The sequence below is a fragment of the Hylobates moloch genome, unplaced genomic scaffold, assembly GCF_009828535.3.
Source record: "Hylobates moloch isolate HMO894 unplaced genomic scaffold, HMol_V3 SCAFFOLD_15, whole genome shotgun sequence".
In the NCBI taxonomy this organism is placed as follows: domain Eukaryota; kingdom Metazoa; phylum Chordata; class Mammalia; order Primates; family Hylobatidae; genus Hylobates; species Hylobates moloch.
Window position 1 is genome coordinate 8,529,775 of NW_026652290.1, and position 19,427 is coordinate 8,549,201.

A 19,427-nucleotide genomic window follows, 5' to 3' on the forward strand; every position below is an offset into this window, starting at 1 on the left:
CCATCAGGTACCCTAGATCTTCTGAACCAGTGGGATCAGAGTCCCCGTTTTGAGTAGTACAGAGAAGAAAGTTCCCCCTTTGTGTTTACCTCCCTTTTTTGTCTGTCTACTCCAGTTCCCCCTTCCCCTTGAGTGCTCAAGCTGCCTAACATCTTCCACTGCCTTCAAACAAGGGAAGCCAGAAAGTTCCAAGCCTCTTCATCCTCAGTTTACTTTTGTCCAGTACAGCCTCGGTGACCTCTGGGAGCTCTCTCCCTGAGAAGGTTGTCTGAGTGAATTAGATGAAATGTGGTGGGTGGGTTATTTGGTATGTCATCTATAACCATGAGCTAGGATGGCATGCACTTGCCTGGGCTTAATGCTGTTGCTTTCCATTAGAAAAAGATCACCTTATCTTTCATCGGACACTCTACAGAATCTCAGAATTATGGTTCTGCACAACGTAAGTGAGGGCATACATCCACCTACCCAGGAACTGAAGTGGGATCTCCCCCACCCCACTTGTGGCATCTCCCCACGATTGCTCTTCAGACAAATCCCCATCTGTTTAGTTGTCATTCTGCTGGGGACAATGCAATCTAAGTTATTTCATTTCCTTAGTTATTTTCATCCCTTCCCATCTCTCATTGTATCCTTCACCACAGACAGCTCTTCCAGTTTCCAATAATTGTTTATGCTCCTTATTTCTTTTCTTTTTTTTTCGAGATGGAGTCTCGCTGTGTCACCCAGGCTGGAGTGCAGTGGCACGATCTCGGCTCACTGCAAGCTCCACCTCCCAGGTTCATGCCCTTCTCCTGCCTCAGCCTCCCGAGTAGCTGGGATTACAGGCACGTGCCACCACACTTGGCTAATTTTTTTTTTTTTTTTTTTTTTTTTTTTTAGTAGAGACAGGGTTTCACTATGTTAGCCAGGATGGTCTCGATCTCCTGACCTCATGATCTGCCTGCCTCAGCCTCCCAAAGTGCTGGGATTACAGGCATGAGCCACCGCACCGGGCCTATGCTCCTTATTTCTATGAGCTCTTTTATTCATTTTATTCCTTGTTACCTAGGACTTTATAATGGGAACATATATCTTCTTCTTCTTTTTTTTTTTTTTTTTTAAGACAGGGTCTTGCTCTGTCACCCAGGCTGGAGTGCAGTGGTGCTATCTCGGCTCACTACAAGTTCCATCACCCAGGTTCAAGCGATTCTCTTGCCTCAGCCTCCCGAATAGCTGGGATTACAAGTGCCTGCCACCACGCCCGGCCAACTTTTGTATTTTTAAGAGAGATGTGGTTTCACCATGTTAGCCAGGCTGGTCTCAAACTCCTGACCTCAAATGATCTGCCCCCCTCGGCCTCCCAAAGTGCTGGGGGTTACTGACATAAGCCTCCATGCCCAGCCTGTTTTTGTTTTTTCTTTTTTTAATTGACAAATAACAATAGTCTATATGTTTTGAAATATGTATATATATATCGTGGAATGGGAAAATCAAGCTAATTAGCATATGCATTATGTCACATACTTTTTTGTGGTGAGAACACTTAAAATCTACTCTCTTAAGCAGTTTTCAAGTGTGTAATACATTGTCATGAACAGTAGTCACCATGTTGTAAAGTAAGTCTCTTGAACTTAAAAAAAGAAATAAATTATGAGTCACTTCACATACTGGTGTTAAGCAATATTTGTTTACAGTGCTGGAAAGGAGCTTCCTTACTTATTAGGAACTTCAGGTGGACCTCTCATGGTTGCAGATGGCTTCTTACTTACAAAGGAGATTGTGCCCAGCTGTTGAGAACTGTTTGGCTTTACTTCCTTCAGAGACCAGGCTTGGTTGTACGTCAGAGTAGTCCCCTCCTTATCCTCAGGGGATATGAGCCCAGACCCCCAATGGAGGCCTGAAATCACAGATAGTACCAAACCCTATATATGCTATGTTTTTTTCCTGTACATGCATACTTGTGATAAAGTTTAATTTATAAATTAGGCACAGGAAGAGATTAACAACAACTATAATAAAACAGAAGTTATAAAAATACAGTGTAATAAAAGTTATATGAAGATGATCTCTCTTTCTCAAAGTATCTTATCGTATGTAATATTTTCAGATTGCAGTTGATATGGATAGCTTGAAACCTCAGAAAGGGAATCACAAATAAGGAGGGACTACCATATATCCTCGCTAAGAGTCCTCTGACTCTTTTTCTCTCCTCAGACTCACCCCACACAGACCGCGTTTCTCTCCAGTGTCGACCTACACACTCACTGCTCTTACCAGATGATGTTGCCAGAGTCAATAGCCATTGTTTGCTCCCCCAAGTTCCAGGAGTGAGTATAGAGGGCATGGTTCTGGGTGTTTCAAGGGGGTAGGAGGGAAGAAAGCCTCAGGGGAAAAGGTCTCTATTCTTGTGGACTTGTTCTTTGTAAAATATATAGATTGTATTGTAAGTTGGTTATTCTAAAGGGCTTCCTTTTAAGCCCCATATCATGATTAATCTATCATGCTTGTTCAAAAAGATATCCAAGTAACAACTTAGTTGCTTTTCTAAGAAAAGTCTACAAGAAATTTGAAGTGTTTGACTTGAAGCGATAGGAATGTCAAGAGTTTTATGTTGGATTAGAAAGTTTCAAAATCAAACACATTGTCTCAGAATGCACTTCTTTTTAACTCCAAATCCTGCCTCTACTCCCACTTTGATTATTTACTATGAATTCTCCAGCAAAACTAGTGTGATGGCAGTAATGAATCATTCTCTAACTGTGATTCACTCACCAGAGAAGAGACCTGTGAGGCAGCATCCTACAGAAGCTGTCTCACAATGACCTCTGCCCCGCTGTGTGAGTGTACATGCTGGTGTGTGTGTGCATGCATATTGTTTGGGATGGAGGGACACCTTTGCTTGACTCTTAGCCTGCCTTTTTTTAATTTCAGAACTGGATTCTTTAAACTAACTGACCATGGACTAGAGGAGATTTCTTCCTGTCGCCAGAAAGGATTTCATCCACACAGCAAGGATCCACCTCTGTTCTGTGTATGTATCTATGTAGAAGAAAATGGGGCTGTGCTTCAAGCAGGGAGGACAGTCAGAGCTGATGAAATGCATCATCCTTTCTGATCCACACAGAAGACCAGCCTTGTCACTTACCTTGCCAGATCTCCATAGTAAGGACGTACATGAGAAGCAGTGTGGGACAGGAATAGATTTGAATCTTTGCTCTGCCACTGTGTGCCTTTGATTGGGCTACTTACCCTTCCTGAGCCTCAGTTTTCCCATCTATAAAATAGGCATAATAATAACACCTACTTTATAGAGTTCTTGAGATGATTAAATGAAGTAATGTGCAGGAAGTACCTAATGCAGTCGCTGGCTTATTAAATGTTACTTTTTCCTTTCATCAATGTCACTTTCTTTTTTTTTTTTTTTTTTTTTGAGACGGAGTCTCGCTCTGTCGCCCAGGCTGGAGTGCAGTGGCGCAATCTCGGCTCACTGCAAGCTCCACCTCCCGGGTTCACGCCATTCTCCTGCCTCAGCCTCTCCGAGTAGCTGGGACTACAGGCGCCCGCCACCACGCCCGGCTAATTTTTTTGTATTTTTAGTAGAGATGGGGTTTCACCGTGGTCTCGATCTCCTGACCTCGTGATCCGCCCGCCTCGGCCTCCCAAAGTGCTGGGATTACAAGCGTGAGCCACCGCGCCCGGCCTCATCAATGTCACTTTCTAAGCCTGTACTTCAATAAGAGATTTGAAGGCAAAGGAAAAGAGAAGCCACTTAAGATAGGTAAATTAAGTATATTTGTAGAATTTTGCTTAAATCATACGGGCTTTACGACCTTCCTACGAAGTTCTTTTTTCCCTATGTTGTGGTCTGTGAATAAAAAGTTTAATTGATGATAAGATCAGTATGTCTCCATTTGCCCCTGCAATCTGATTTGATGGTGTTGCATTACTCCATGCTGGCCATGGAGTATTATTTCTTTTGGGTTCAGAGAAAAGTGAGCAATATGGAGGACTAAGAACCTTGACACTTAAAAGGAACTGGAGATATTTAGAAGAGAAACCCCAGGAAGGATCTGAGAGCTGACTTCAAGTGTTAGAAGAGTTGATGTATAAAAAAAGGGATTGGGTATATTTCATGTCACTCCTAGCACTAAAACAAAGACTTCGTGGAATGACGGTTTTCTGCTGAGCGTGAGGAAGAACTTTCTGACAAATCTGTTCAAAAATAGATCAGTCTGCCTTGGAATGTCTAAGTACTAGGATGTTGAAACAAAGACTACACAATCAGAAAAAAAAGGTCTGGGGCACCAGTGCCCACGTTTTCAGTTATAAAGACCCCTGTTGCATGCCAAAAGGGAGCATTCTTCTCTCACCACGTGACAGTAGGTATGTCTTATTATTTGGGTGACATCATAGCCAAAAAAACTGTTATGAATTCAGTAATTCTTTTAAATTAATGTGTATTTTAGGGATGACACTACTTGTTGCCAAGTTTAGGCATCAAAGAATGAGTCTAGAATGTATATACATTTTAAAAATAAACAAAGGTAAATGGGCAAACACTGATTCCATCTTCAGGTGGGACTGGTGGTAGTAACGAGTCCTAGACTCTTACCATAACTACCACTTAAATAGCAGTCTGGCTTCCAGACTGAGAACCACTAGCCTAGAATGAACATTTTAAATAAGGGTGTTTTTTGTTTTTGTTTTTGTTTTTGTTTGAAACAGAGTCTCACTCTTTTGCCAGGCTGGAGTGCAGTGGTACAATCTCAGCTCACTGCAGCCTCTGCCCCCCAGGTTCAAACAATTCTCCTGCCTCAGCCTCCTGAGTAGCTGGGACTACAGGTGTGCGCCGCCACGCCGGGTTAATTTTTTTTTTTTCTTTTTTTTAGTAGAGACAGGGTTTCACCATGTTGGCCAGGATGGTCTTGATCTCCTAACCTCATGATCTGCCCACCTCGGCCTCCCAAAGTGCTGGGATTACAAGCATGAGCCACCGCACCCAGCCAAAAAGCGGTTTTTTAAAATGACTTTTCAGGCCGGGCACGGTGGCTCACGCCTATAATCCCAATACTTTGGGAGGCTGAGGCAGGCAGATGACTTGAGGTCAGGAGTTCAAGTCCAGCCTGACCAACATGGCGAAACCCCACCTCTACTAAAAACACAAAATTAGCCAGGCATGGTGGCTCGTGCCTGTAATCCCAGCTACTGAGAAAGCTAAGGCAGGAGAATCGCTTGAACCCGGGAGGCGGAGGTTGCAGTGAGCCGAGATCGTGCCACTGCACTTCAGCTCTGGGCAACAGAGCAAGACCCTATATGAAGAGAAAAAAAAAGACTTTTCAGAATTTTCTAGGACTCCACCTTTCTTTCTTTTTTCCTATTGCAGAGCTGCAGCCACGTGACTGTTGCGGACAGAGCAGTGACCATCACAGACCTTCGATGAGCGTTTGAGTCCAACACCTTCCAAGAACAGCAAAACCATATCAGTGTACTGTAGCCCCTTAATTTACGCTTTCTAGAAAGCTTTGGAAGTTTTTGTAGACAGAGTAGAAAGGGGGGCATCACCTGAGAAAGAGCTGATTTTGTGTTTCAGGTTTGAAAAGAAATAACTGAACATATTTTTTAGGCAAGTCAGAAAGAGAACATGGTCACCCAAAAGCAACTGTAACTCAGAAATTAAGTTACTCAGAAATTAAGTAACTTAGAAATTAAGAAAGAATGGTATAATGAACCCCCATATACCTTTCCTTCTGGATTCACCAATTGTTAACATTATTTTCCTCTCAGCTATCCTTCTAATTTCTCTCTAATTTCAATTTGTTTATATTTACCTCTGGGCTCAATAAGGGCATCTATGCAGAAATTTGGAAGCCATTTAGAAAATCTTTTGGATTTTCCTGTGGTTTATGACAATATGAATGGAGCTTATTACTGGGGTGAGGGACAGCTCACTCCATTTGACCAGATGGTTTGGCTAACACATCCCGAAGAATGATTTTGTCAGGAATTATTGTTATTTAACAAATATTTCAGGATATTTTTCCTCTACAATAAAGTAACAATTAACTTATGTTTTTGTGCTTCAGAGTGATCCATTTGATCAAGCATTGTATAAACAGGTTAAAAAAAGGTATGGTTGTTTTGGAAAGGTGAAGGAAAAATGGAATTTGAGATATACTGACACTGAAGGTGTGTCCCAGTTCACTTAATTATTCCTTGTTTTTTATCTGCCTGTTGCCATCTTCCAGAGGTGTTGTGAAGTCATCTCTGTTCTTTTGGTGCTGTCTCAAATGGGTCAACAATTCACTTCCTCCTTATGCCCTTCATGCTTTTGGCTGAGGATAATGAAGCCTTTGTTTGGAGTACCAGGTTACACTCCAATAAATGATTACATTTCCCAGCCACCCCACCCTACCAATTTCATTGTGTTGGCTGTTCTTTTCTGACTAAGGCAGTACCTAGGAAGACGCTTGAAGTGGCAATTGATACTGCATTTTTCTGTGAGCTGAGCCTGGTGTTCTAGGTGGCCTAGAATTAATGGTGTCATTTGTGACACCTCGAGTGAGGGCAGGAGAGTAAATACTTTGGCTAGGAGAAGAGTGATTTATTCTTTATTAGAATTCTAGGTGGGGGGGAGGGAGAATCTGTGAATGCATAAAGTTTCCTTCATTTTTAAGTTTTGTCTCAGTCTTTATTGCTTAGGTTAGTGGTCCTTGAACTTGTCCCCTGAAAGAGCCCAGTTCTCTATATTCTTTTTCTTCTCTTGGGTTCTTAACTCCCCATATAGTGGAAATTCCTTCTCTGCTGTTTTGGTATGGGTGGGTCTGGGGGCCAGTTGAGCTTGGGCAAGCCATTTCCTGCTGCGGCCCAGAGCAGCCTGGCTGTTCCACCTTGCTCTAAACAGTCCTGAAATTGCCCAGTCCTGTGCTTTTGGGAAATCCATCCCCTTCTTCCCATTCTTTGTCTACCACTTAGCTTAGGGCTTTCTTACCTTTTATTTCGACTGTAGCCATTGGCTTTTACCAAGTCTTTTTGTTTTTAGCATTTCTTCATTTCAGTCTGTTCTGCACACTTTGATCAGGAGAAGCTTCTCACATTACAGCCATGTTCATGTTTTCTCTTTTGCTCAAAAACCTGCAATAGCTTCCCATTGCCGAAAATCTAAATTTAGCTTTTATTCAGAACTTTCCACTTAAAGTTCTTACCCCTGGCTATACATTCAAATACCTAGGGAGCAATTTAAAAAATACTGATGCCTGTGTTCTACCCCCCACCAATTAAAGCTGAATCTCTGGGGTGGAGCCCCAGATGTTGTTTCTGCATTCGTCTTTCAAGCTGCTAGAATTCTCAAGTACAACCAGGGTTGACAACCACTGCTTTGGTCCTTGATACCTAAGAATTGTGAGCTCTCTTATCAATCTCTGCCCACCAAAGACATTCAGCCAGGTCAACGACATATCATACATTGCAACCACATTGATCACAGACTGATCGCCAAACTGCTATATTTTCTTTTCTCTTCCTCTATGCACAAGATATCTTAGTGGCTAGATGGGTGCGGGAAATCAGTCTGTAGATCCCTCATCATATCTGCTGCAGCCTAGCCACTGCAGAGGCACTCTGCGTAGGATGGTCTAAGTGTCTCTGTCTTCATCTTACCTCTGTGGAGGAGACATGGAATCAAGCCAGCCCACAAGGAAGCCCTGAGACTGGATAGGCTGGAGAGAAAGAGGAGGAGCCAGAGCGGTCGGGAAAAGAGGAAAGGAATACTGTGGATAAAAGGGACTAAGACCACAAAACCTGAGGAAAGACATTGTATTGAAAGGGTAATGACTATTTGGCTAAAGGGACTGACTCCTGGGTTCCTGAGGCTCAAAGACCAGGAGACTTTTCCACTCTTGCAAGCTGCACAAGTACCATACCTAGTGTTCTGGGCTGAGAGGGGAGACAAAAGCATTGTCAGGTTGCCAAACAATGTCCCAGTTGCCCTGGGAGGCACAAACCCACAAAAGTGCCATAGGTCAGGTGCAGAGAGAATCAGAGGAGCTGCTTTGCTGGGGGTCAGAGCAGAGCTGAGTTTTTTCAGATGATCACTTTCACACACTCCTTGTTAAATGGAACCAAAGGGGAAGAAGAAGAAACCCTTAAGCTTTTGTAATATTGTCTTGAGTACCAGATACTATAAAAGGCAGCATGAGAGAAACATTCCCTTGGGCCAGTGTCATCGTGGATTTTCTTGCTTGAGAGGCAAGGATTTCAGCTTTCATTTTGGTACCACAGAATTTAAAATTGTAAGTGCCTATCCCCTTTCACTGTTGATGGCTTCTTTGGGATTTTAGTTACCCCAATTGAAAGAGAAATTTTTCATATTGGGGTTGAGAAGAATGGAGGCTACAAGGAGCAAAGCTTTAATGAGTGAAAGTCTGGTGAATCCTGCAATTTTGATATGTTTCCAATGGATTTTGAGAACACAGTTTTAGGACCAGAGTAGATGTTATTCCCTAGAAAATAGAGTCAGCTATTGATATTGTGCCTTCCATCCCTCATATCTCAGTGTTTTAACCCCACCTGAGTTTGGCGACCAGTTTGTCCAAGGGTCTTTCAAGCATGTGAGCCCAGAGTAGAACTTCTGAGTCAAGGATCATGTCTTTTTCTGAGGAGATTTGCTTGGGGCGCTGGAAATCCTGTTTAGATCAGGACTATTGGAATATTATCCTCTCCAGAGGAAGTGCCAGGTTGAACATTTAAGACTTTGCTTCTAGGCCCAGCTACACATTCACCAGCAAATCACTTAACTTCCTAAATTTCTTTAAAATCTATAAAATGGGATCAGTCTAATATGCCTACCTCAAATGATGACAGAATGACATCTATATGCATATGAGGCCTATGTTAGTTGAAAGATGCTGCAAAGATATAAGGGATTTGTTACTTGTCTTTCTTGAAATGTTACAGTTGGGGTGCGGTTGCTTCTATCTTCTGGACCTCTGCCCCATTCAGCATACAGCTAGAGGAATCTTTGGGCAGATCCACATTCTTTAGCACTAGCTAGGCTTTGACTCCAAAGCTATCTGGTCTACCTTGATGTTCTGAGCAGGAAAACTGAGAACCTCAAAAACCAGTCCAAATTTCTACTCATTCTCCCTAAGACCCAGAGCAGACCCAGGACCTAAAGAAATTACATCATCTCTATTTTCCCTTGGTTCCAGCCCACTCTTGTTTGAACCTCCCACTTTTGTTGTTCCAACTACTTCTTGAGATGAAGGAAGGGCAGAACATTGGCCCTCTTCACCGAAGTCTTCACTCCTTAATCCAGGGTTCAATTTTTAGTTCACCTTAGCCTGTTTGAGGTTAGAAGCTGGGCCTTAACTTACAGGGTGTGTCCAGCATCATTCAATCAGCCTGTTAGATCCAGAATCCAGCACTGTGACACTACATAACCATGGGCTCTGTCCTTCCAGTTCCTTTAGTGCCTTCCCTCACTGGTAGGTTCACTCTGAGGTCTTCCTTCCTTGAACTCCAGTGGCAACTATAGTCTGTTTCCCACAATTTGTTGTGTGTGTTTTTTGTTGTTTTGCGGCGTTTTCATGTTGTCTTTTATGTAAGTCATGTTTCTGAACTATCGTATAAATTTCATTAGGGTAAGAATCATGTTTGCTTTATGCACTGTGTAACATACCTTGCAGTCAGGATAGGCACTTAACCTTATTGCTTAGCTGTTCCCTTGGTGTTGAATAATGTGTTAGGAAGCCAGGTGGACCTGTGTCCTAGCCTGGAGAAGCTCTATGTCACCTTGTAGGAAGCCATCTGAACTTGACTCAGCATCATATGCTGGGCCTGTGCTGCACTTGAGCTTTCTTTCCAGCCACCAGGAGGGATGATTGTCCTGGCCAACAGCTAATTTAATGGGTGGTCAAAAGAAGATGTGCCTGCATAGAAGGCTGAAAGAGGCAGCTGGAAAGTAGGAGGAGACAAGGAGATAGTGACACCAGTATCATGTCACAGAAATCAAGGAAGGCAACAGTTTAAAGGAGGGGAGGGAGATCAGTGGTGCCAACTAGCTCAGAAGAGGTTTGCTGGGTTAAATCTCAAGATGAGCCCATGAGATCTAGTGGTTAGCGGAGGCCTTTCCTGACAACCCCATTTTAAGCACCTCTTCCCCGTCACCCTATCTCATCACTGTTACTGTCTGTGTAGCCCTGTCATGAGCTAAAATCATCCTGTTTGTTTATTGCTAGCTTATGTGTCTAAAGTATACTCCTTGAGAACAGCAACTTTGTCTTTTTCACCTTTGTACTGAGTCCCCTGACATGGAATAAGATATGAATAAACGCACAGACTTGTCCAAAATCATCCAATTAATAAATGGTAAGGTTTTGCTTTTTTGGGAGAAGTGCAGCAAACGTGAGCACATTTTAAATATTGATGTTTAAAGATTGTACAAATTAAAAATTAACAATCAGCTGGGCACGGTGGCTCACGCCTATAATCCCAGCACTTTGGGAGGCCAAGGCAGGTGGATCACCTGAGATCGGGAGTTTGAGACCAGCCGAATCAACATGGAGAAACCCTGTCTCTACTAAAAATACAAAATTAGCCAGACGTGGTGGCGCATGCCTGTAATCCCGCCTACTCGGGAGGCTAAGGCATGAGAATTGCTTGAACCTGGGTAGCAGAGGTTGTGGTGAGCCAAGATCACGCCATTGCACTCCAGCCTGGGCAACAAGAACGAAACTCCGTCTAAAAAAAATAAATAAGTAACAATCATAGAAGGTTACCTCTAGAAGGAAGGCAAATGAGAAAAACTACATATATAATCATTCATCTTTTATTTAGAGATGAACGATAATACAATATCACAAATTAAAATTTCTGTAATTTCTACAAATTATACAGAGAAGGAAATTTAGAACTCTAAATGCTTTCATTATTTAAGAAGAAAGAATCAAAAGATATGAATTAAGCATTGGACTCAAATTAGAAAAAGAATAATAAAATATACTAGGAAACCAGGGGGAAAGAAATAAGTACTAAAGCAGAAATTGGCCGGGTGCGGTGACTTACGCCTGTAATCCCAGCACTTTAGGAGGCCGAGGCGGGTGGATCACCTGAGGTCAGGAGTTCAAGACCAGCCTGACAAACATGGAGAAACCCCATCTTTACTAAAAATACAAAATTAGCCGGCTGTGGTGGCACATGCCTGTAATCCCAGCTACTTGGGAGGCTGAGGCAGGAGAATTGTTTGAGCCCAGGAGGCGGAGGTTGTGGTGAGCCGAAATTGCGCCATTGTGCTCCAGCCTGGACAACAAGAGCAAAACTCCATCTCAAAAAAAAAAAAAAAAAAGCAGAAATTAAGTAAATGACATGGGTCATTTTTGTGAGCAGAGTCTCATAAATTGTGTACACACACACACACTTCACACCAAAATCAATAATGTAGATGCAAAAATTCTAAATAGAACACTAAAAAAAATCATCTATCTAGTAAAGGAATAAAGTATCCTAACTGCCAGCATGTATTATGCATCCTCATGTAGGACTTGCCCATGATTCCCCTGCTAGAAAGTGATGAGTCAGAGGGCAGCCCAGGTCTACCTGACTCTGAGAGCCCTGAGGCGTTTGGTGATTTTTGTCCCTAGAATGTAATGGTGGCCTCATTAAAAGAAATCCAGTGATATATCACATGAGTAGGTCAAAGGAAACAAACAGAAACAAGAGTCTCATAAAAAAAAATTTTTTAAGATGAAAATCAACATTTATTTTTTAAACTCCCCTAATAAGGAAAGAAAGGGCCAGGCACAGTGGCATACATCTGTGATCCCAGCACTTTGGGAGGCTGACGTGGGCGGATCACTTAAGACTAGGGATTTGAGACCAGCCTGGGCAACATAGTGAAACCCTGTCTCTACAAAAAATTAGCCAGGCATTGGTGCATGCCTGTGGTCCTAGCTACCCAGTAAGCTGAGGTGGGAGGATCACCTGAGCCCAGGGAGGTCAAGGCTATAGTGAGCTGTGATAGCGCCACTTCACTCCAGCCTGGACGAGGGTGAGAGAGGCCTTGACTCAAAAAAAAAAAAAAAAAAAAAGAAGCTTCGTTAACATGATAAAATAAATCTTCTGATATATAACACCCAGCATCATACTTAATAAGCAAACACTGATGTCAGGGACAACGTAGATCCATTCTAACTACTATTATTGAACAGTGTCCTGAAAGGATATCTAACCAATGCAATGAAGCAGGATAAAGAGTATACTACTGGAAAGCAGACAGGTTTGGGCTACAAGCTAAGTATCTACCTAGAAATCTGAAGATAATAAATTCTGAAAAATGGTCAGACCTGTTAAGAGAAAGGCACAACGTTGTTCACTAAAAGATACATTTTAAAACTTTGAAAATAGCTTTCCAGTACAGGTAATAGCCACTTGTGATTGGGGAAAATAAAACAATCTAATTCAGCACCTAGCAACTAAAAATACAAAATACTTTGGAACAAAGTTAACAGGAAATGTGCAAGCCTTGTATGAAGAAAACCACTAAGCTTTTCAGAGGAACATGAAGAAAATAAATGGAAAGACAGACACACTATTAGTATTCTATGAGAGGAAGACAATGTTTTAAAGATGCTATGTCTTCTTTAATCTAAAAATTTAAATGCAAGTCTACTAAAATATCATTTTTTAACTTGAAAGATTATTCCAAAATTAATCTGGGATATGTGAAATAACATTTAAAAATTGAAAGAAAAAAGATGTTGGGGGAAATTTTATTACCAGATAACGCTTATTATAAACCTATAAGTTAAAATAATTTGATACTGACCGAGGACTAGATTAAGAATCAGCAAACTTTATTGTTGAAGGAAGTAAGACTTAAAAGAGTTTAAGTTGCCCAAGGTCACAGAACTCCAAATGAATAGTGTCAGACTTTCAAACCCACACTCAACCACACTGCAATGCTGCCTTCCTAAAATACACATAAATACATGTATTCAGAAAAACTATGAATAAGAAGTACATTAAAATATTAATATTAGTTATCTGTAGGTGATAGAATTATGGGACGACTGTTCATTTCTCCCCCATATCCTTTTTCAAATTTTTTCAAATGTACTACAAAGAACATGGATTGCTTTTATAATTGGACAGAAAGGACAATACCTTCTATTTTCAGAAACCAAAACTTCATTGCCCCTTCAATGTGGGAATCCAGCCAGACCTTATTCTTGGACAGCATCAGTGACAGGGGCTTGGGAAAGCTCTTGGGCGTAGCAGCAGAGGCATGTCATATATGGAAACCTTCCATGAGGGTGACCTCACCACTGGAACCCGTTCAACATAAACCTTGCTGCAAGAACTAGCAGAGCTCTTTGGACAAAACAGGGTGAGTGGAGAGCTGAGAAAGAACTGACCTCTTCTTTAGAAGAGAGAAGTGCTGGTCTTACAGCCTAAAGAAGTCCTGGGTACCCATCTGGGCTTAGCAGGTCTCCTTTATGATCTATTCCTAGAGAAGGATTACTTTTCCCAACCTCAGCCTCCTTCAAAAAAGAACTCCCACAGTGGCCCAGGGTTATTTCTGTCTTTTTTTTCTGGACTTGCATTAGAATGTAGGATGTTCCTTGTGTTGGACAAATCATAATGGGTTATTGGTGGGTGACAAAAGTGAAAACATTACCTAGACTAAAGGAAGTAACACTATTCTTAGATATCCCTCCATAATTCCCTATGGTTAGCTTCCCTATCCCCAGCAGCCTCCTCTCTTCACCCCATTTTGCCTTCAAAAAAGTGAATGGCATCATATCAAAGCACAATTCCATCAAAATATTTCCATGCCACACCTACAGCACCAGGCCCTGTGCCACACTGAACAGCTCTTAACACCCTGCTCACCGCACTTAGACACCTGTGTCTAGAACTTTTCTCACACAGCCTAGTATACACCTTTCCCATGTTGTAGGAGGGTTTAAATTTTTTTTTATGTTATTTTTAGTAGAGACGGGGGTCTCACTTTGTTGTCCAGGCTGGCCTTAAGCTCCTGGCCTCAAGCAATTCTCCCACCCCAGCCTTCCAAAGCGCTGGGATTACAGGTGTGAACCACTGTGCCTGGCCAAGAGTTTAAAATTATTTTTAATTGAACCATAGTAAATGCAGGATAAGTTTACACAAATATTTTGGTTCTCAGCCACAGTGTTGTTCTGTAAGCACAGGGCCTATGATTATGGCCTTTGAGACTTCAGCTGGCCTATGAGGAAACCACATAATGAAAATAGAACCCTGTTAGTTAAAATTCTTTTAATTGAGGCCGGGCGCGGTGGCTCATGCTTGTAATCCCAGCACTTTGGGAGGCCGAGGTGGGTGGATCACCAGAGATCAGGAGTTCGAGACCGGCCTGTCCAACATAGTGAAACCCCGTCTCTACTAAAAATACCAAAAAATATTAGCCAGGCATGGTGGTGGGTGCCTGTAATCCCAGCTACTCAGGAGGCTGAGATAGGAGAATCACTTGAACCCAGGAGGCAGAGGTTGCAGTGAGCCGAGATCGCACCACTACACTCCAGCCTGGGCAACAGAGTGAGACTCCGTCTCAAGAAAAAAAAAATTCTTTTAATTGCACTGACAGAAAACTCAATTAAAACTGGTGTTCAGGTACAGCTGGATCCAGTGTCCATTGTCATCAAGGCTAATTTTTTATTCATCTCTAGGCTCTTCTATGATTAATGTTTGTTTATTTAATTGGATTTTTCAATTAGGTAGCTTTGACAGCTAGAAGGTTATAGCCTATTGCCTTGGTAAACTCGGCAAGAAAAAAACTTTTTTTTTGAAACAGAGTCTTGCTGTGTCACCCAGGCTGGAGTGCAGTGGTGTGATCTCAGCTCACCGCAACCTCTGCCTCCTGGGTTCAAGTGATTCTTCTGCCTCAGACAGGCGCACACCACCATGCCTGGCTAATTTTTGTATTTTTTTTTTAGTATAGATGGGGTTTCACCATGTTGGCCAAGCTGGTCTCGAACTCCTGACCTCAAGGGATCCACCCACCTAGACCTCCCAAAGTGCTGGGATTACAGACGTGAGCCACCTCATCTGGCCAAGAAAAAGAACTTCTTAGTTCAACAGTTTCAACACAATATTTGGAATTGAGTTATTGGGTCATGGCTTTGGTCATGACTTCATCCTGGAACCAATCACTCTGGCCAGGAGGATGGAATGCTGTAATTAGCCAGGCCTGGATCATGTACCCATAACCCATCTAAGCCACATGCACTAAGAGTGGGGCAGCATTCATTTCCAAAGAAGAATGGTGGTGGCGTTAATAGCAGAAGGGGAAGTAGATGCTGGGCAGGCAGAGGCAACAGATGTCCACCACGCATGCCTAGAAGAAAAAACTAGAGCCTCCCATCTCTACTGTGGGCAGTATGACCCAAAGTGAGTGAGCTAATATAAATGGGAACACCAAGTGCTGTTAGCTTTAGATAATAGCAGCTGGACGATGGGGTAGTGACCTTCCCACTCCCAAAAAGGTGGGTTGCACATCCAGGCTGTGGGTCATTCATTTAATTTGCATATATTGAGTACCTGCTGTGTGCAGAGCACTGCTCAAAGTACACAAGAAGTAGATGTTATGCTCTCTGTCCTCAAGGAGCAGATAATGAAGTAAGATAAAGGAGCCCTACTCTCGCAGTGCAAGAGAAATTCATGATCAATGAGTGTACGCAGAATCATGAGCACCAACTTTATCCCGAAGTGTTGAGGGAACCCAAGTGAGGGAGAAATGAATGTTCTCATTTTAATTTCTGTATCTTCCACTTTTATTCAACAGATATTTACTGTATGCCTACTAAATGCCAAGTCCCACAGGACTCTAGAAACCTTGTAGAAAGGATTTCAGACAGATTCCTAGGATGTGTAAAATATTAGAAAGAAAATAAATCGAAAGTGGGGGAAGGATCTAGAAATCAAGTATGCAACAAAGTGAATTCAGCAATAAAGCAAAACACGTAAACCGTGATTACTTACATTCCCACCATGTATGGGCCATAGGATGTATGAAGTAATAAATAATTTGCATAACAAACCCAACATCAGGTAGAGGGGCTCTGTTTTCCCATAGAAATGATGGAATCTCACTAAAGCACAAGATATGGTAAATGTAATTCTACTGCAACTGTGGTGGGTGTGGGGAAGGCAACATAGTCCAGCTGAGACACCGGGTTGCCTGCTAACTGGACCTAGCCCAGGGATGGATTTCGTCATATCTGGGAGCTCAGGTGGACTGCATGCATTTTAAACAACTCTGGGTTGTTCTCTGCACTGACATTTTAATAAATATTTAGTGATAGTGAGCTCGGAATTGTAATCTTTGGCGAGTGCCTGGAGTGCAGCTGCCATTCTTTATTGGTGGCTGAGTAAGATATGAGGCTCTCAACTTTTAACTCATTTTTGTTTTGTTTTAACACAGCTCACCAAGATGGAGGAACAGAGCCCATGGCCCACTTACTACATGGATTCCCACTTTACAGTGGAGAAGGAGCTTGCAGTAACCACAGAAGTTTCTGTATAAGCAAATTTAGGGAATTGAATTTCAGACAGTGTGGTTGTCTCCTTACTTATGAACTTGGGAATACCTGCCTAGGTAACAACTAACATCAGAGGTTTTTGATCTGTAGCCTTTCTTTCTGTCCATAATTAGCTAATAGCTTCTGCTGTACAAATACAAACCATTCCCTGTCCAAGAAAATTAAACTATATCATCAGAGTAAGAAAGAATATTCCTTTTTCTTTTGTGTGAGTGTGGTTTTTGTTTTTCTGGGTTTTTTTGCGGGGGGAGGGTTGTTTGTTTTTGAGGGAGTACTTGCTCTGTCACCCAGGCTGGAGTGCAGTGTCCCTATTATAGCTCACTGTAGCCTCAACCTCCTGGGCTCAAATGATCCTCCCACGTCAGCCTCCCGAGTAGCTGGGACTAGAGATGTTCTCCACCATGCCTGGCTAATCTTCTAAGTTTTTTGTAGAGACAGGGTCTTGCTATGTTACCCAAGCTGGTCTCAAACTCCTGGCCTCAAACAATCCTTCTGACTTGGCCTCCCCAAAGTGCTTGGATTATAGGCATGAACGATTATGCCCAGCCTCCTTTTTTTTTTTTTTTTTTTTTTTTCCTAATAGCAAGGGAGGCTATGCAACTAGTTCATCCAAAGATGGCATCAGATTTTTTTTTTTTTTTTAATGAGTGGAAAAGTACATGGTGTCAGAGCCCAGCCTGGATCAGCCCTCAGGAAAGTTGTTCCCACAGTTCTGACCCATGAAGCAGAAGAGCAGTGCCCGATCAATTCAGCCAGGGCCCATAGCTGAGGATAGGTCAATAAAAGTTGCAAATGATTTGATATTATTCTTGCTACCATAAAGCAAAAATTATGGCAGTAGCAGCCGATTGTGGAATTATTATTTAAAGCTCATCTGTTCCTTATGTCAAATGCTGATCTGAGAATCCCAATTTATACAATTTGTTAAAAAGCTGGCATGGAATTGGGTACAATGGCCAATAAACAAATAGACTTTTCATTTGAGTTAGAGGAGATACAGGATGTCCTTATTGAAGGCAAGTTAAACTGGACTCTGTGTCTAGCCAAACAAAGCCACGTCCATAGAGTAAGAAAATAAAAATGAACACAATAAATAAATAAAGCAATCAATAAAACTGAGGATTGGAGCTCACGATTCAGAAGCATTGACAACTCCAGAGGCAGAAAGTTCTATGTGTGTGCTTTAGATTAGGGTCAAGTTTTAAAATTGCCTGGGCAGTGAAGGACCATAACTGAGTTCTAGTCAGAGACTTGCCTCATATTTGTAAAACTTGGGGCAGTTGACCCCGTTTTGTAAGAGCTGGAGGAAGTGAACTTCCTAGGTGTTACTCAGCATTGGGCCCCACACAAACCCACTTTCCAGAATAACTCAGAAAACTTGCAGTCTGCCCTTGTTGCCAGAGATCTATCAGCCAGATTCAATTCTTAACACAATGTATTGAAGTAAGGTATTTTTAAGACAGTGAAAGGCCGGGCCCAGTGGCTCACGCCTGTAATCCCAACACTTTGGGAGGCTGAGGCGAGTGGATCACAAGGTCAGGAGATGGAGACCAGCCTGGCCAACATGGTGAAACCCCGTCTCTACTAAAAATACAAAAATTAACCAGGCGTGGTGGTGCGTGCTTGTAATCCCAGCTCCTCAGGAGGCTGAGGCAGGAGAATCGCTTGAATCCAGGAGGCGGAGGTTGCAGTGAGCCAAGATTGCACCACTGCACTCCAGTCTGGCGACAGAGGGAGACTCCATCTCAAAAACACCTAAATAAAGACAATGAAAAATGTAGGATGAACTGTAACTTTGATGAAGTCCTGAGTGGCCTCTTCGTATCTTGGTTCTTCACAGCTTCTTCATTTGACTTGTTAAAGGTCATTTTTGGTTATCCAAAAATCCTTCTTAAACCAAATATATGGAAAGGAGGACCCACATTTGCAGTAACATTTTGAAACTAAAACTGATTCTGTTATTTGCGTTATGTCGTTACATGAGAACTTCACCTTCAGAACACTGCAAGTGATTATTTTAATAGTTCTCAGCTAACACCAAGGTGCAAGTAGAGCTTTTTCCCTCAGTACTAGGGGAGGCATAATGCCAAGCTTACGAGGGCAGGTGCAGGGGCGAGACTGACCGGGGATATTCCTGGCTTCCTCACTTACTGGTTGCGTGACTTCAAAAAGTGAACTGACCTCCCTGGTCTCACAGTCTTCAACGTTTTAAAATGTAAATAATACCAGGATTAGGCCAGGTGTGGTGGCTCACGCCTGTAATCCCAGCACTTTGGGAGGCCGAGGCGGGCAGATCACTTGAGGTCAGGAGTTCCAGACCAGCCTGACCAATATGGTGAAACCCTGTCTCTACTGAAAACATACATAAATTAGCTGGGCGTGGCGGCTGGCACCTGTAATCCCAGCTACCCAGAAGGATGAGAGAGGAGAATCACTTGAGCCTGGGAGGCAGAGGTTGCAGTGAGTCGAGATTGCGCCACTGCACTCCATCCTGGGTGACAGAGTGAGACTGTCTCAAAAAAAAAAAAAAAAACCCAAGATTAAATAAGATAATGCATACACATGGCTCAGTACAATTTGCAGCACACAGACACGACTCAATACATGGCAACTATGGATAATATAACAATAATAGTAATAAGGCCTAAGTCCAGTAGTTGCCACCGCGCCCAGCCCCTACTTTCATTTAAAAGACACCCTTGGCCAGGCATGGTGGCTCACACCTGTAATCCTAGCGCTTTAGGAGGTTGTGGCAGGAGGATCACTTGAGTCCAGGACTTTGAGACCAGCCTGGGCAACATGGTGAGACCCAGTCTCTACAAAAAATACAAAAAACAGCCAGGCATGGTGGTTTGCACCTATAGTGCCAACTAC

The 19,427-nt window shown here is 42.5% G+C and overlaps 1 protein-coding gene across 7 annotated transcripts in view; it reads left to right on the forward strand.

Moving 5' to 3' along the window:
• The window catches only part of STAMBP (STAM binding protein), a 45,315-nt gene extending 28,526 nt beyond the window's left edge, over window positions 1–16,789 (forward strand). For 4 of the 7 annotated variants that reach the window (XM_032178240.2, XM_032178239.2, XM_032178241.2 and 1 more), the window contains 3 exons: window positions 2,197–2,309; window positions 2,914–3,013; window positions 5,366–6,049. In XM_032178240.2, the coding sequence (XP_032034131.1) occupies window positions 2,197–2,309; window positions 2,914–3,013; window positions 5,366–5,422 (270 nt within the window). In that variant the 3' untranslated portion in view covers window positions 5,423–6,049. Of the gene's footprint in view, window positions 1–2,196; window positions 2,310–2,913; window positions 3,014–5,365; window positions 6,050–13,153; window positions 13,364–16,435 lie in introns of those variants that run through there. The other 3 variants (XR_009209974.1, XR_009209975.1, XM_058428571.1) reach the window with 2 other exon arrangements.
• The last annotated feature ends 2,638 nt before the right edge of the window (window positions 16,790–19,427 follow it).